Source organism: Lotus japonicus, chromosome 3 (assembly GCF_012489685.1).
Source record: "Lotus japonicus ecotype B-129 chromosome 3, LjGifu_v1.2".
Lineage (NCBI taxonomy): Eukaryota > Viridiplantae > Streptophyta > Magnoliopsida > Fabales > Fabaceae > Lotus > Lotus japonicus.
This window is the reverse complement of record NC_080043.1, coordinates 23,244,936-23,263,698: the sequence shown is the minus strand read 5'-3', so window position 1 is coordinate 23,263,698 and position 18,763 is coordinate 23,244,936. Positions and strand designations below refer to the sequence as shown.

Sequence of the window (18,763 nt, the reverse complement as noted above, 5' to 3'; positions counted from 1 at the left end):
TTCTATGTCCATTTAGAATCTGGAGCACCAAGTCTGTTACTTCATCTCCCATGATATTCCAGAATTTCTTATAGAAGAGAGCATGGGTACCATCACTTCTTGGAACTTTTGTCGGGTGCATACAGTTGAGGGCCTCAACAACTTCCTCTTGGCTGTATGGGTTGTTTAAAATAAGCTCGTGGACTGCTTTGAATCTCCCACTCACAAGGGTTGCAGGATCAGTGGTAAGAGGAGGGGGTAGTTGCTTGGAAGAGATTTTCAAAGTAACCATTGATTACCTCAGCTATGTCTTCTTCCTCCACAAACCTGTTGCCCGGATCGTCCTCTATGGCATCAATGATGTCTCTGGATTTTTGCTACGAGGCTTTCATGAGAAAAAAGTTGTGTTTCTATCTCCAATGGCAGCACTGTTAGATTCATCTTTATTGCACAAAACCTAGGGATCTCTTCCTGATTTTCTTTTATTCAATGATAGGATGAACCCTAGGAAAGTGGTGTAGTTGTCACACTTGTAGTTGAAGTGATCAAGTCTTTGGGTGTATTAGAATGTTTTGAGGTGTTTAGGCGCAATTGATAAGAGGAAGACATGGTTTGTGGTTCTCGTTCTTTGGTTCTCCGGAAATTTCCTAACCTTGGAATGTTAAAGGCAGAGGCACAAACTGAGATAATTATAAACAATAGAGAAAGACATTGAAATGACGGAATAATAGATCACATTGCTTAGTTTAGTTGAGAGAACGTGTATGTCTTATAGGATGCAATGTTTCTAGGTTCTAATATAATCACATATGTGTGTGCGTGCTGCGTGCGTACTCAGGTTATCTTTTTCCCTTGTGTTCACAGGTTGAGGAGCCAACTCCACCTTAGTTTTTCTCCTACTCTTTTTCCTTGCAGGTAAGGATGTGGATATATAACTTGTTTGGAATCTCATTTGTTTTACCTGAAAATTGGGTATGAATGTGGATATATAACATATTTATGCCAAAAAAAAATGTGTCTTAGTTCCCTCGGTGTGGTCACTACTATACAATTTTGACCAAGTGCGGGTTATAAATGTTTATTGTGATCAATGAATTACAATGCGCTAATGATTAGCATTTTATGAATTTTTTTTCCCCTTGAATTATTAAAGGAAGAAGCTTACACCAATGGACGACAATCAATGGTGAGAACAGAGCGACTTCAGTTTCGATTGGACAAAGTTCTTGGCTTTTGGTAAAGAAGGGAGAGAGAATGGTAAGTACACTCAACTCTTCAGGTTTGTGAAAAGGTCTCATTCTTTTTCAAAATCTATATTTCAGTCTCCTCCCTCTAACTAGTTAACCCATCTTAAAAGATGCTAATTAACAAAAATAAAAATAGTTAGAGGAAGTGAGATTAACTAGTTGATGATATTTGGTTGAACTAAAATCAAAACCAACAACCTCAAAATCAGTCTTAAGGAAATGTTACACTTGTTAATTAAAATCAAAATATTGGTCACTCGCTTGAAAGAACTCATGAGAATAATTCAGGAGCATAAGAAGTACACATGTAGTCAAAAAGGCCTGAAATAGACAGGGATTAAATGTAGGATATTAAATGAATCTTATCAAGTTTCAACATTTGTTAGATGTAGTATCAAAAACCTAGTTACAAGGGGTTCGAAAGTGCGTATAGTCATCAAGTTTGTTGTTGAAAGAGGGGAATTAATACTACATCCACTCTTGGCATTGTTGTTGATGAATCAATAGGTTTTCACCTGATTTTGAGAGCACCAAGATCAACATAATATTGCGTTATCCACTCTTTGATAATCTTGACCTCTTTCTTTCGTTGTAAGACTAGCCAATCTGGGTCACTTTGATGCATGATAAAAATTGAGGTCCTAAAAAATCGTTGTTAGTCACTAACATATTACTATATGAAAACGTTTAATAAAAATATGTAGTAGAGGCAATTTTTTAATTTAATTATTTTATAAACTCAAATCACCATAACCAATCTTTAAATTTGTAACGTAAAGATCTAATACAAATTAAAAATATTAAACGAGAATACCAAAGACATACCATTGACAATATAGATGGCAATCAGACTATCTGATATGTTGTGTTCAAAGCATGAATTTGTGTTGTGTTCATAGAATGAATCCGTGCGAACTATGTTCATGACATAAATCCGTGCAAGGTGCGTGCATTGAATGAATTTGTGCGAGTTGAATTCATATGTCTAATCCATGAAAAAACTAAGGAATTTGGATAATAGTCAATAATGTAATAAATTCATTGTCCCTTCCAATTATCGAATGTGGGATTTAGTTTTAACAATACTTGTAAATGTCATTACCTACCAACTCCAACTATCATCAGTTGTCTCATAAACAGTAGTACAAGTGGCATTTCCGTTGAAAGCCACCATACCTGCATATATTTTACTAAGGATGTCACTTCCAAAAGAAACTCCATCAATGTCACCGCATATCACGCTAGTCGGAGGATAATTGTATTGAGCCGCATAAGCATTGTTGATGGTATTCTAGAGGTGAAAAGGATCTAACACACACTAAGTTCTATTGCATAACATAGCAGAAAATTTAGAGTGAGAAAGAGTGTTTAGAGGCTGAAATTTCTTGTATTTCTCTTGATTAATTTCTTCATCTCATACACATGTATATATAGCATGTGAGAGTGATTGTTACAAACACCAAGAGTCGCCACTAACAGTTGAGCACCCCACTTAGCACTAAGTGCTTCCACTAACATAATAACAATTAACACATGACTCTTCACAACATATAACTAATTCTCACTATCATAATCTTACTCCACTAGGAATTAAATCAACACATTACTTAACAAGCATAAATCAAAATTAGGTTACAACTCAAGAGACTGTTTTAAGGGAGTCCGAGAAATGAGTAAATGCAATTTTAATTAAGCTCAACTCCAAATTCCAAATTAAAGAAACAAGTTAGAGAGAAGTAATCAAAATTAGTCTATATGATGGCAAGAGTTTAATCTCTTTTGCTCATAATGGAAAGACCCTTTAGCTGTGGAGCTACTTCGTCAATTTCGTACCAGGATTTTATTATTGTTTCATAGCATGTCTCACTGGCTTCCTACATGTATGTATATCAATCTCTTGAAAACTCACCTTAATTTTATATATGCATTTGAATTTGATTTGATAAACAAAATACGTGTAAATAATCATGGTGTAAAATTACATGAAAATCCCTTGTAACGACATAGTAGTAAGGACTTAGTGCCAGTAGTATGATATTACCAAATAGAGTATAAGAGCTGATGAGGCCAAGACACCAATGGCTAGGTGGGGTGAGGATATATAATTTGAGCAATAACTTACTCTTACATATTTCTTAGAATGATTAAGTTAGTCTTGTGCTTTCTATGTTACATATCCACACTCTTCTTTGGGTATGTCTTTATAGATCACATGAAATGAAGTAAGTCTTTTCCTTTCCTTAAAATCTCCAGCTTCGACAAAATCCAAAGGCTATAGATTCACTCCAAAGGATTCCTGCATCAGTTCTATCCGCAAATTGTAGTCTAAGATATGTAGCCGTCGATGTCATGGCCACTAACCAGCAACTCATTTTTCAATCATTTATGATATTCAAGGACAATTTGATTCTAAAGAATGTAATACAGGCCATGAAGACGATGTATAAAATAAAATATGAATACATTGATAAAAATGAATTGAAAAAATCAAAAATTGAAGAACCAAGATTAGGGGGAAGAACACAAGCATCATGTGGTGCATGCAACCATGAACAAAAATATTATCCACGCTAGCACAAGCAGTAGACACAGACATGCAATCACACAATTCAGTTCAACTAGCAGCAGTAGTACACAATATACAACGCATTCGACTGCCACCTGTCTCCGTCTCTTCCTCTTCATCACTACTATCATCAACAAAACCATTGTAAGCATCATATGTTTCTGTCTCTCGGGAAGTGGCTCCATTATCTTTCTTGCTACTACTAGTGTAGGAAGAATCCATAAGACAAGTTGTGTGATAAGCATGACAGCAAAAGAAAACAATGACTGATACATTCTGTATAGAAAAGGGGTCAAAACATATACAACATCTTCCCCCACCCCTAGTCTTTGATTTCACTTCCATGGTTCTCAGACTCGGGGATTTCTCAAACATCTGAGAAGCTCTTTTAGCTCGCGGCTCGTCTTCTTCATTACTTAAATATATTCCTTGCTTTGCCTCTTTGTAATACTTAATTAATAAGTTGACACAGTCTGCCTGTTTTAATGAGAGCAAAGGGTATCTTATGTCATCAAATTAATAAGATAAAAAAACGTTTCCCTTGTACTAAGAAAGGAGTGGTGGAGAAAGTACCTTAAGGATATCATTGCACCCATGCCTAAGTGATGTTTCAGTCCTATAATCAGTGATAATTTTTACCAGCCGATCCCTGAGCCTGTAGAAAAGCAGATATAGAAAATACTCTTACAGTGAATAACGCAATGCTACTAATTACAAAATGTAGCTGGAATTGGGAAGCAAGAACGATCAAACTATCCGAGCAAATAGTTAAAATGAAAGAAATGGTGAACAACAACATGCATATGCATAAACATAATTATAAACAGGCATGTCCTACTAAATACAATCTACAATCCAAATGTGATTAACTTTATTCGTCCGATATGCTTTATGATTAGATGAATGTAATTGCTGTTTAAGTCATATCTATTGCTTACCGAGGTATTTCCATCCCATTGGGAACCTTATTTACAATGTAGAGGGGATCAAGGTTTCCAACTGTGTGCTCCAATAGTATGCCCACCTGTCAATTACAGGAATCCATCTCAGAACCAAGTTAAGAAAGAGCTGGTATACGAAATAGGTAAAGACTGGGTGGGTATATCTGTTTCTGTCACAGCTTTTTTGTTTTTAAAACTCATGTAAATTCTATCACTGTAAACAAAGTTTTGTAATATATTAAGATTTTAGGAACAACTTTGAAAATAAAAACAATTAAAAATCTTTTTGGAAAATTTGCTCTTGATAAGACACATTTTTTTCCCTCAAAATAATGACTTGTCCAGAGACTTTCCATCTAAAAAAGCACAGACAACATTAAAAGCCTTTTACACACTAAGTGCTCGAGTTGGTTAAGCTTAGCTGTTAGCATACAGTTACACCATGTTAGTTAGAGTCTGTTAGCACTCAATGTATGTATATATAACTATTCGTTGATACAGTTATTTCTCTTAAATCTTTTAGTTCAGTTTATGTTTTCTCTTCTATCAAAAAGGAGGGAATCTCAAAAGGCAGAGTGACCAAAAATATTTCACTGTAGATGCTCAATGTGACCATCTTTAAGCGTGACCATGCTTTATCTGGAAGCATCTTCAAAATTAAAAGAGGCGGGGGGTGGGGGGGTGGGGGTGGGGGGGCCAGCATAGGAAAAGGGTGAGACAAGAGACGGTGTGCTGTCATGTGATAGTCGTCACAATAGCATGCATTGTGATGCAGAAGAAGCAATCCTTGACTTGACAAAGGTAGCACACACGTGTCAGCTAATTAGAGGTTTATTACGAAAGCATATAAAAAGAGAAATAAGGATGAGTCTAGAGATATAGTAATTAGGAGAGAATAATTCCAAAACAGAATTACTGGAAGTAATTTTTTTTAACGTAATTACTGGAAGTAGATATTGTTAAATTTTTAAATTTAGTTATTAAAAGAGAATCATTTGAGAGTTATTAGAAGTATATATTATTAAATATAGTAAGTTAGTAATAGTAACTATAAAAGCATTGTTTTATAGTGAATTTAGGATTATTAAGAATATGATAAAATAGGAGAACTTGGAAAAGATAGTATGTTATAAATAATAGAAGCAAAGAGAGTGAAACCATCAACGAATTTGTGTGAGAATTGAGGTCTTCGGGCAGGTAGGTGCCAACCCTCAAAGATCTATACTGTAGTAACCAGGGGAGATTTTTCCTATTCTTTTTATTAAAATACCAGCTTCCTTAAAAAATTTAAGTGCCCTAGCAAAGAGACTTGAAATGAAGGTAAAACACACAGTAAGAGAATAGGTTGCTCAAAATGAATGAGATGTTTATAAAAATTGCAACAGCATTTTTGAAAAAGAAAAAAAAGTCAGAACATCCAAAAGATGTTCCTGGTTTTGGTTTTCAAAATAGTTGATGTGTTCCGAATCTTTAAAATATGGAATAGGAACCAACTCCCAAACAGTTTTCGTTATTCAAAAACATAAACCTATCTTGAAAACAAATAATCAAACTGGCCTGAATTCATAAATATACAATAAGTTATCAAGATATACCATTTCAGGTTTGTGAAGGCATTGCTTGATCAGTTCTTCCCAAAGTTCATCATCATGCTGCATGGTCACAAACTCTACAGCCTGCACAAAATTAAGATCACTTCAACTCAACATTAGATCCATTTAAGTTTTGATTCATGATTACAAGACGGTTGAAACCAAAAACCATAAAAGAAAAAGATGAAATACCTCCTCTATGTCCCCTAATTTATTTATAATAACAGCTAGGGCTTGTTTTGAGTTTCCCATCCTTCCAAGGATGAAGACTTGCTCTCTCATTAGGTCTCTCCTAACGCAAATTTCATAAGCCTGAAAAACATTTTGGACACTTTGGTTCATAGTTGGTTCATAGGTATGCCATATGCAAATATATAAATACTAAGGTCATTTGGTTGATCACAAACCTTCTCAAGGGTATAGTGTTGACTGCCTCGAAGAAAAGGTAGCAGCATCTTTGGATCATAGTCTGCATAGAGTTCTACCTATGTAGTAGACAACAGGTTGATATTAGCTGAGAAAAAACCATTTAATCAGAGGTCGCACATGAAAAGAAAACTCTCAAACGGAAGAATATGAAAATATCATTCACTAATATTTCTGATACACACAAGTTAGATTTATACAAAGCACTTTGCCTTCACATTAAACAAAATAAACTAATGTCAAATCCCATGATTCATTAGGATTTCCCTTTCAACCTTTTTACGTTGTTGTGTTAGAATATAGAAAAAAGTCAGCTGTTCCTTGCCTAGGACTGTCTCTCGCTCATATTCAATAAAAGAAATAAAGGCAGCAATTACTTTGGATTGAACTCATTATGATAAACACATGGCTTTCATCGATTCTAAATACATACATACATACATATATACATATATATATTGCATTGAGTGTGGATTTACAACCTGCAAATCATGAAAATCCTTCCCAGCATGTGGATTTACTTCAAATAATGAATGGAGATATAAATGTAGGAAATATCTGCAGTCACACTTAATATCAGCATCTAGTAGCTGCTTCACAACTTCAGGGGGACTTATTAAGTCCTTATTTTGAATTAATAGAGGAACAGCACGCTTGCAGTCAAGCATCATCACTTGGACAACCTGAAGGCACAGGTTAGACAAATAATATTCAAATGGTCATAAAATCATATTTGAGGATACAGTATGCTTCTAACAGTAACAGAAGTACTTTTGATATCAAACTATTATTTACTCATTAAGCCAACAAAGCAAAGTTTATAAGTGTTATTTCATAGTGATTGGAGGACACAAGCGATCTAAGGACAGAAGCAACAACGGTAATTATAAGATGTTGGTCACAATGATGAAGGGGGGTGCTGGTGATGACAGTGATTGGAGGATGCTGTCAGCACTGGCACTTGGCCAGCACTGGAAAATAAAGGTAGCTAGAGCATTCCATCAGCAATGGTTGCTAAGGTATGCAGCGACAGATAAAAAACACTCAATGAAATAGTTTTAAGTTTTAACCTTTGAAATTGGAACTGTAACACAACTAGGCTAAGAATAGACAATACTCAAAATAGTATCAATTCCATTGATTTGGCCTTTCTGTGCTAAAGTAAAAGCCGAACAAGATAAATAGAATTGGTCGGTCCAACTCAATGTGCCAAATAGCACCTAAGAGATGTGTCAACATAAATAACTTGATCATAATATACTACACTGGTACTTGTAATAAGATTCTTTAGATGCACTAATGCTTAAAACCAAATAGCAATAATGACACAAAATAACTTCTTAAAATCAAATGCCAACTGTGACACAGTATGTTTTGGGGCTTGGGCATCAACTTACGCTACAAACTACAAAGAAAAGATTGGAGAATTCCAAGATAAATTATGCTTCAAGAATTACTATCATACCTTTTCACGAATTGCATCATGTAGATTATATTTATCAATGAAGTCAAATACTTCTGGTTTCATGAGCTGAAATTTCAACAGGAAAAGAGGGAGGAAGTAAGACTACTATCAAAGCAATGTATACAACACACTCTTTTAAAACACTATCACACAACTCCTATGGTTGATCTTTTTTTTTAAAGTCCAGGTCTACTTTTTTTTTAAATTGTGTTAGACCTTTCAAAAAATAAACCAAGCACATGGAGCGTGTTGAAGAGTGTGATTGGAAGAGTGTGTCGCTAGCATTTCCCTTGTACAACATTCAATCAATACAATTGTGAGCACAACAAAAATTAGTTAAGATTACGACCACCTACATCAGCATACAACGAGAAGGCCTTCTCATGTTGCCCATGAATTACATACAGCTCTGCTAATGCCTGACATAGAAAATGAACATGTTAATATAAACAGTGTGTTAGAGATTCATAATGCAAATATATATAGTCAAACTAACCTCCTTGAGTGGATCTGTCATGGATGAAGTATTCAGCTGAGGTTCGATAGCCGAAATAACAGGCATTACAGAATAAATTACAGGAGGCCAGGATTTAACAGTGGACAAGAGATCCTTATGAAAAGAAGGATTTGTAGCCAATGCAACTAGAGCAACCTGTAGGAAAAAAAAAAGATTAAGGTCCAAGTCCGAAGATTAAAGATACAACAGGGAAACATTAGTTATCAGTGACTGCTTTGTTTAAAGGCTTCGGCTAACCTCATAAGCAGTATCACGCAATCTAGGATTTTCTGTAGGCATGTAAGGAACCAAAACAGGGAGTTGGCGGAGGTGTGCAAAGTGGAAAACCCATCTGTTGAAAGCAATACATTGACATTCAATTACCAAACAACTGACTCAAGAACTGTACAACAGACTACAACTGCGCATATGTGGTACTGGTACCTCTCCCATGCTGAGGCTGATCCTCGAAGCAACTTTGGACATAAAGAAGCTGCTTCAGCATATTTTCTTTCCACGATCAAATGATCAAGGTATCTAGAACCCACCTGCAAAGATAAAATGCACTTGCACTCAGATGGACAAATTCACCAAGAACAATTCATAGGTACATTCGTACATATATAATATGCCATGTAGAGTGATTATGATTCAAGAAATATTAGCGTTAGCATGATAATAAAATGTCAATTAAGAAACTACAGAAAAAAAATGGTCAATCAAGCTTCAAAACTGATTGAATCAATTTAATTTTCTCCAATCTCCATAGATAAAGGTACAGACGATTAACAAAATGAAACCAAATTTTACCAAGTATATAAAATTGTAGGTTTCATTTCATTTCCTTTTGAGCTTGCATCTTGGGTCAACTATTATACATTGTTGTAGATAGAAAATAATCGATGACATTATTTGGAAAACTATATAGTTCAGGAAACTTCACATACACGCAATCCTATACTTTGCATACACAGAATTGAGTGCCTCAATGAGCACACATGCAGAACCTTATTACACTGTTATGTGCTAAACGCTCACCTTTTTTTTTTAATTTACAAGCATACATCTAACTATAATAATAATAATAAAACTAATGATAATAATAATAATAAAGTGGAATTAAGATAAATACCTCATCAACTAGTTCGCTCCGCCCCTGACCAGATTCAACCACAGCCAAAGCTTTTTCATGCCACCCATGTTGAAGAAGCCAAGCGATATGATCTTCAACGTCCCTGATTATTAAAATGCATTAAATTCTACCCATATTTTTTATTCACTTTTTTCTAATTTGTATACTAACTTATAAAAATAGCATATAAGAAACTTAAGATAAATTGCAGCCTTCTTTTAGTTTTGATTTGACTTTCCTAGTCCCTTCAGGACAACATAGATTGATTTCCTATCAAAAGGAATATAACAAATAAAGAAGGATCACTGGCATAGGGAAAAACATGGCACTTTCTCTACAGCCACTTTAAGGCATCTGAATTTTCTTGATTAAAATGAGTAACAAATACCGACTTCTTCAATTATCATTCTATGACATTAAACGAAATAAACAGAAATATCACAAACACTGATAAACTGAATAACGTTGAACATCGAAACCTATCGCAGCATCTTAAATACTAACATTTTCCATGCCAAGCAGTCAGCTGGCAAGAGTAACTAATGAAATATATACAATTCTAAATACAATATCTATCACAATAGGTGGATGATATGAAGTATTGAGGTTTAAAACCATTTTCCCCTCAATCACCTACCCAGAGCAGAAAAAAGCATTTCAAGACAGTAGAATGAAGTCAATTGAGAACATAGCATCCTTCTTTTCTTATTAATATTGTTTGTGATAAGTCAACACAAATGCATCAATCACTTAGAACAATACAATAGGATCAAGAAGTTGTGGTGTTGACATCAACCTTGGCTTTGCAATAACTACATCCTTTGGGGATACAATATAATAAACTGGTTCATCACCTGCAGCCCATTGACCACCAGCATAACTGCTACCTACATTCGAATGAACAAGCAACTATAGTCTATAATCATGCAGAACCATTGCATACATAAAACATAGATCATAAAGAGAAAAAAAAGCTAAACAGGAGTTTACCCGAAAAGGGAGAATGAGCAAGAGAATAGTCCTTTGCCTTGTAATGCTCAAAGCCATGTAATGGTAGAGCATCTGTTGAAAGTTCATCATTGTTCCGTGTTGCTATCCGTACTTCTGGTCTTTGTGCATTACCCTGTTTAAAATTACACTTATCTTGAGAACAAATCAATTTTCAATATAATATGAAGAGGACAATGCAAGTATTGCTTTACTTTTCTTTTCCTTTTATGATTCATATATTAATTAAGTACAAAATTGTTTCCACATCTAAGTGCCATTGACACATAAAGTTAGCGCTAAACATTCTCTAAAGTTTTATCCATCTAATGTGATGACCCGGGTTTATATGATGTTTTTAGGGTTTTCCTTGTGGGTTTTGAGTCATTTTCTTGTGTCTCATGTAGTGTTTCATGCATTCTCATGCATTTTTATCTTTTCTTGAGTCTTTGTTTTGTTTTGGTAATTTTGTAGTTTTATAGGGAGTTTTTTTGCATTTTAAGTTAAGTTTAGGACTTGCATGATTTTCTTTTGTTTTATGAAGGACCTCTTGTGCTAATGAGCTCTTGGAGCTTCTAGAATCTTCCTTGACTTGTTGGTTAGGTTTGGAGAGCAGAAACTGAAGGAGAAAGAAGGCCAAGAAGCATGGAATTGATGGAGAACTTAAAGAGGATTGAAAAGAGGAGTTTCAGAAGCCAAAAAGTCCTTTTTCAGGCGAGCTTAAGCGCCTAGGCGCTGGGAATGGGCGCCTAGGCGCCAATTAGGTCCAGAGGCATGTTTTTCAACATGCAATTGGCGCTCAGGCGCTCTGAATTGGCGCCTGAGCGCCCAGAACAGCTCAGCCTCGTTTATTTTGCCTATAAATAGGATTTTAGTCATTTTCTTTTGTAATCTTTGATACCTTTCCATACTTTGTAAAATTCAGAGGTAGAGGATCATCTAGGAGAGTGAGAGAAGGCTTCCAAGCTTGTGTTCAAGGTTCTTAGCCAAGCATGGTTCTTGCCATGCTTGGCTAATCTCTCTTCTTTTACTTTGGTTTTCTTGTAAGACTTTTCCTTTTGAGTTATAATCTTAAGTTCTATCCCACATGTTCTTCTTCTTTCCTTGAATCTCATATCCATGCTTTATGTTTCAAGTTAGAACATGTGCTAGCTTTATACTTTTCTATAATCAGAACGGAAGTTTGTTATAGATTAGGGAACTGATTTGGGATTGTCCCTTCTATACTTGCTACTAGGAATAGAGGAAGGGTTGGGGTTTGTTGGCCTGAACTTTATAATCTTTATGCTTCAAACAAATGTTTAAGTACACAAGGAATTGGGCTTATCTTTTGGTTTGAAAGAATTATCTATGCGAGGCATCGATAGGTAGTTGCTTAGGCTATAACATCAAGGAGAGATTCATGAGAACATGTGCTTAGAATGATGTGCTTGAATTGATTAGTTGAGCAAGAACCCAAAGTAAATCACTCTTTCTTTTCATTTTCTGTTTCATTTATGTATTTATATTTTCTTTTTCCTTATTACTACTTTAACATATGTTTGCCTCAATAAAACCAACCTTCAAACTCAAAGCTTAAACTGAATTTAGTCACTCACAATCCCTGTGGTTCGATATTTAAAACCGGGTGGATTCGTACACTTGCGGATTTACCAACATAATGATAGCAATAGCATTATCAAGAAAATGCAAAGATGACATAACACATTCATGAGACATACCGGACTAAATAATGTAATAACATTAGAATGTATAAGAAAGAATGAATGAAGAAAAGTAGTTGTAGCTTAGGAAATAGTAAAAGTGGGGGTAGAGTATTACAGGTGCCGTGCAATGTCAGTGTGAGAAGTTAAATAATTTCATTTGATAATATCATATACCTGCCGTGAAGGAGCAGAGCTACTAAAATCCGTTTCTCCATCTTCTTCTCCAGGAATATATGCTAGAACAACCAAAGCATCACCAAAGGGGGCAATTCCTGAGATGAAATAGCTAGTTTGAAAAGATGCCACAATATCCACCTGGGTCATTCCAGACAAAGGAACTTGCCTGTACGTCCCATTGACGGCTTGATGACGGTTTGTCCTTATCGAAGCAATTTTTACAGATGTTCCCCAGCCTATTACCAAAAGGGTGTCATCCTGTAAAATATGAAAGGAGCTTAAACTAAAGCAGTCCAATCAAGAAATGACACGAGGACAAATAAAATGTAACCACAGCAGTATAGAGCATCAAAAAAGCCTTCAATTTAATCATAGTAGTGGACACTGCTTCTGGTATTTCATAACCAAAAAGCAAGCCTGCATATATATTTCACTAACCTGCCAAACCAAGTGAGGAACCAAAATCTCAGGTCGAGGGCTACTTCGTGGCCTTTCAATAAATGTTACACGTTGGTCATTGGCAGTATCATAAACCTTCACTCCTGCATCATTTGCCCAAGCAACAAGACTTGTTCTCCACTTCACTGCATGTATTGGACCTTCTCCAGAGTGCAAAACCTTTTTTGTTTTCAGAGAACGAGATATTTTTATAGCCAATAATTCACAGCGCTAGTGGAATACCGAGAGTTTATCAATAAAACGCAAGAAGAATCTGACAAACCTGGTCACGATATCCTAACCATCTCTTTGAATTTAAATATAAATTCCCTGCTAAACCACCAGCAACAAATCTCCTAGCCGTGTTTCTAGCATAATCCGGGTCCAGAGCAATCGCCTTCATAGGGCGATGATACTCTAACTTCATCTTCTCATCAGAAAAGAGGCTGCTTATTACAACCGATCCATCATCCGAACAGCTTCCAATATATTCACCATCTTTATCAAAGCTGAGGTCATTCACAACCGCAACATGAGCAGCGAATTCTTTCACCTGGAATTAGATGACTCATTATAACAAGTTTCTCAAAAATCATATCAATTAAACACCGCCACGCCGATTATAACCTAACCCGTAACACATCAACACCTAAAACCAATCACCTACAACAAGTCTTCTCTAACGTGAGAAACTAATATTGTATTTATATTAGAATTTGGGCGGTCTAACTCAACAGTTTACTGTTGCTCTATCCTATATAAAGGTTATATATGTCTTATCTCTAGCCAATGTGCGACTTCTAACAATGCTTCTACAAAGTAAACTAAATCTATAATTGATTTAGAAGCTGGATTTTCACGGAAACATTGATTCGCGAAAATTGATGCATAATAAGAGTGGCTATAAAATTAGGTGACGAATGAGAGAGAACGGTAGCTAACCTGATTCCCGAGGAAATCAAGGATGTGAACGACGCCGTCGTGAGTACCGAGAGCGATCATCCGTTCGGCGACGGCGATGCAAGACGCTCCATCACTGGCTAGAAGCGAAGGTACGCTTCCTCCCATTCTCTGGTACTTGAGCCGTGGCTCTTCCTCTTCTTCATCTACGCCTTCATCGTCTTCTTCTTCATCTTCTTCTTCGTCCTCTTCTTCTTCTCTCTCATCGTCGCCTTCGACGCCGTTCTCGGAGGGAATCGGAGCCATTCGTGCGAATTCGAACGGAGATCTGTTCGTTACGGAGAATTAATATATCGTTCGTTTTTTTCTTCTTATTTTCTTTTTCGGTCTTTTTTTGAAATTTTGGATTGTTGTTCAGGTACGGTGGACGGGAATGAAGAGGGATCGGAAAGTGCGAGTTCAAGGGGATGAGGGACTTTTTAGTTTTAAAACAGTTTGCTGGTTAAAATTAATGTAACTAATGAGGTAGACGACAATAACAGCAACAGAGCGTGGAAAGTGATTGGGGACACGTGTCACTTGCATTTGGACTTTTGCTATGGAATATGACACTCTTTAGTCACTTATTTATATGGTTAAACTAGAGATTGAGAGTGTTTAGTGTTGGTTTATGGTGCTTTAAAACAATTGAAGCTCGTTGTTTGTAAGACCCAAGTTTTTAAGTTTAGAATAAATGAATAAAATTCTTATTCGCGATTAGGTTTGATGTATCGTGAAGGGAAACCTGAACAAGAGTTTACTAAATGAAATAAATTTATGAAGGAGAAAGTTCAGGAAAAGTCTAAAGGATTGCATCAATGTCGATAAAAGTTATAGCACGATCGATATACGCTTAAACCTAGGGCAAAAACCCTAGTAAATAGCTAATTTACGCTTATAGAGACGATGGAAACTAATTCCAAAAATCTTCAGAGAAATGTTAGAACTTCTCTTAATCCATATATAACAAGCGTTTCAAGGCAAAACCCTGGAATGTACGAACGTCCGATTCCAATCATCGGAAGTTTGCCGAAACTAAAACCCTGATAGTCCAAGAAACCTAAAATCAATCGACGATGAAGACTTTTTCTATTCGGAGCTTCAAATGAAGATTCCACACGCGTACACCCATTTCTCTTGATGTTTTCAATCTTTCTTCAGAAGGAAGTTTTCTCTTCCGACATCCACTGCAAAAAGTAACTTATCGGGTAAAATAGATTTACACCGACTTTGCATTATTCACCAAAAATCCAAGAAACCTCTTTTTAGTTTTGGGAATTCTGTCGCCAAAACCTATCTTAGAATTCACGGAGATTGAAGCCGGAAAAATCGGAATCGCGAAACTTTCATTTTCCCACGTTTTTCCATCCTCTATATATAGCCAAGAAATGAGAAAAATTGCAAAAACTACCCATTTTCTTCCCAAGAGGCCGCGAGTTTGAGAGGAGAGGAGGAGAAGAAGATTTTCGCCATTTCTTGCTTGATCGTCGATCCAACAATTGCTACTTGAAGGTATCGAGGTATAGTCGCTAATCCTTACCTCTGATCGTCTTTTCCGTAGCTTTTCACTATGTCTTTCTGTGCTCTTAGTTTTGAGGTTTTTGCAAAACTATCCAGATAACTTCATTTTTCTATCTAAACATCTTCCATACGTGCCCATGAGCGTGTTTAGCGAATAATACTATGCCGATTCTCGAAAAACTACCGTCGAGTTTCAATTCTGCTTCAAATACCCATTTTGGGACAAAGTTTCGTCCTTTGGGCTAAAAACTATCGCCTTAGCTTAGTGCTAGTAGGATTAGTCGTCATAAACGTCGTTGGTGACGTCCCCATCCAATTTGCTTTTCGAAATTCCAATTTTGAAATTCTGAGCTAAAAATATTGACCAAAATACATCTGCGACAGTTTTCGATCCGATAATTTTTCCGAGTTTAGATTAACCTTAGTTACGGCTAATGATAGCCTAGGAACCAAGTTTGATCGAAGAAAAATCGACACACGCAATTACCATGTGTGGCCATGAGCACCCTAGGAGGAGGAAGAAAATTCTTTTTTCAAAAACTTGTCCTTTCGCGCTAGTTTATCGTACCTCGGAGTATAGGCTACTTCGTGTAACCTTAGTGAGTATTGATTGCTGAGTTTCTGATAGATTTTGATGGAATTCTATGGTTTTTACTCTAAAGGTTCTTTTGAGGAATTTCCCGAGGAACAAGGAGCTGATTGTGAAGGAACGTTCGAAGAGAACCCTGGAGAATCTACAGGTGAGGGCTACTCACTGAAGTATTAGTTAATGCTTTAGGTGTCGACATATTCGACTTGATTTATTGTTTAAGCACTTGTTTGTGTTTGACTGGGAAAAATGTTTTATGAGGCTTCGGCTGACAATGATGAGTATTCATCTATTGATTGTTTTTGAGATTGATTCACATGCTATGTGCTACGTGGTTAATCTAGGATGTGTGATATTTGCCTATATGCTAAGTGCTACGTGGTTATTCTAGGATGTGTTGATACATGTGACATGTTTGTTGACTGTGCTGATTTAATTATGCCATTTCACATATATCTGTGGTACTGAGGAATGAGAATAACGGGCGAGTCATGCCGAATTTTTACGAGAGTTTTGAGAGAGTTTGACAGGACGAACGGAGATTCGGGCCTTGTATTGTTTTAAGGGATCGAGACATTCTCTAGGAGTTATTTGGGAATAGGAGATCTTGAAAACTCATAAGATTTGCAATAAGACTAAATGGAATCTATTTTGTAAGGAAAACTCATAAGACATTAAACAACCTCTAAATCTTTAAGTAATGATAATAATCTCGAAGGAAAGCTTAGGATTCAAATCTTAGTTTTGGGAAAATGAGAAGTGTCGTCGGATCCAAGTGTTGAGAAAATTAATAAGTTTTGAGTATGTTGATACTCTTGTGCTCGAGAAGCAGTTGTGTTGTTGGGCTATCTAAGAGATAAGCCGGGAAACAGGTAGTTTCCGAGTATGTTGATACTCTTTGCTCGTTGAGCAGTTTTGACCATCGGATGGAGATGAGTCGGATGATTTGGAGATCATCATGAGATATTGTGTGTTGTTGTAAAGAATTGTCTTTTGTCGCAGAATCGACTGTTACCTTAGGGTATTCTTTTTAGAGACAATAAGTTAGCTAGAACACGTGGCGACGTGTCGAGTGAGGTCGGAGACGTTGTTTGACTAATCATTTTGCATTCATGCACCATTAATGAGGTATTAACACGGGACGTACTCCGGACCTCGGTGGATTCCAAAATGGTCATAAGACCCGAATTTCCGCGTAAGAGCGCTATTAGGCGACTCTTAGTAGCAGACCGAAATGGCAGGCCTTCGAGTTTTATGCTGATCTGACTACCGTTGTTGTTGGAGTAAGAGGCACGCGGGCCGAAATGGTCCCACCGTGGCTGGTGCTAGGGCTGATCCGTTGATGTCCATCCCTTCCGGAATGCATTTGGTTAACTGGGTTAACCGGCATCTGCATTTCATGCAACATGCATACTGACTTAGTTGGTGAGTGTGTTTGATACTTGTTAATTCTATTTGATGCATGCTATTTGCTATTACTGCCGTTATGTTCATTGTGGAATATACAACCCTAGGATGCTATCTTTAACTTATAAGCCTAAGTGGCTATCTCTTATATGTACCTATTGGGATTATTATTTACATAATTCTTTGGAGTTGACCCTCGCGTCTTCTGTGTGTGTTTTGGCGGACTACGCCCATTGTCAGATGTCTTTAGCGGATTGGTTCACAATGGTCCACCCTTCGGGGGGGACTAGATATGAGATGATAGATCAGGATGACCCCGACGCGTGGGTGGTCGACCTCGCTAGCCATCGCGCGACGTACTCGGGGAGGATCATGGAGGATTGTGTAGACAGCGGAGGACACTTGATGGAGGGAGTGCTGAGGAGGAGCACTGTCAGTTTCAACTTACCGCCCGGCGTGCACTGCGGACCAGGAGTAGGAGCACCACCACCACCTTCATCTTCTGATGATGAGGACCCCTCAGAGGAGGAGCCTGTGGGAGTGACTTCTTCAGAGTCCAGCTCACCCACGGTTGCTATTATTGACGATCATGGTTCGGGCCCTAAGCCCGTGAGGTCAGCACCGGAGCGCATCGCGGTTGCGAGAGGAGGACGGATAATGTTCGTAGACTTGGTCGTCCTGGATTCAGATTCGGACGACGATCATGCTAGCACGTAGTTTTGAGTGCTGGTGTGAGCTCCTCGAGATAGGATTAGTGTAGGAGTAGAGTCTTAGCTCTGACCGTCATTTGTTTCTTTGGGGACAGGGTAGTTTCCCGCCTATAGCTTTTTGTGTGGTTCCTCTATGGGGATCACAGAGAGTTGGTTGGGCTAGGAGGTCTTGTTTTAGGCCGTTTGGGCTAACTTATTCTCATTTTTGAAGGTTTGTGTTGCAGACACTTAACCTTTCCATTTGGTTTGTACATATTGCCTACGGGCGTTACTTTTCTTACTTCCCGTCACTGGAGGTTTACTCGTGACGTGGTTTGCTACTTACAGCGGGGGCTGTAATTATTATTGTATATTAGTTCTGTTATCTTTGTTGTTGAGTTTCATTTCTTTCAGTTTCTAATTATATTATCGGAAAAAAAAAATATTCACGTTTTTCCGTTTTAAG

The 18,763-nt window shown here is 37.0% G+C and overlaps 1 protein-coding gene across 1 annotated transcript; it reads right to left on the bottom strand.

Moving 5' to 3' along the window:
• Nucleotides 1–3,573: 3,573 nt before the first annotated feature.
• On the bottom strand, nucleotides 3,574–14,543 carry LOC130747575 (vacuolar protein sorting-associated protein 41 homolog). Its single transcript, XM_057600546.1, has 19 exons — nucleotides 14,095–14,543; nucleotides 13,436–13,705; nucleotides 13,153–13,332; nucleotides 12,712–12,972; nucleotides 10,835–10,967; nucleotides 10,641–10,731; nucleotides 9,845–9,947; nucleotides 9,157–9,260; nucleotides 8,971–9,064; nucleotides 8,713–8,868; nucleotides 8,573–8,635; nucleotides 8,217–8,282; nucleotides 7,234–7,434; nucleotides 6,733–6,810; nucleotides 6,518–6,637; nucleotides 6,329–6,409; nucleotides 4,731–4,816; nucleotides 4,366–4,447; nucleotides 3,574–4,269 (listed from the first exon to the last, which is right to left on the bottom strand). The coding sequence occupies exons 1-19, from the start codon at nucleotides 14,356–14,358 to the stop codon at nucleotides 3,841–3,843; spliced, it is 2,862 nt and encodes a 953-aa protein (XP_057456529.1). The 5' UTR covers nucleotides 14,359–14,543; the 3' UTR covers nucleotides 3,574–3,840.
• Nucleotides 14,544–18,763: the final 4,220 nt, after the last annotated feature.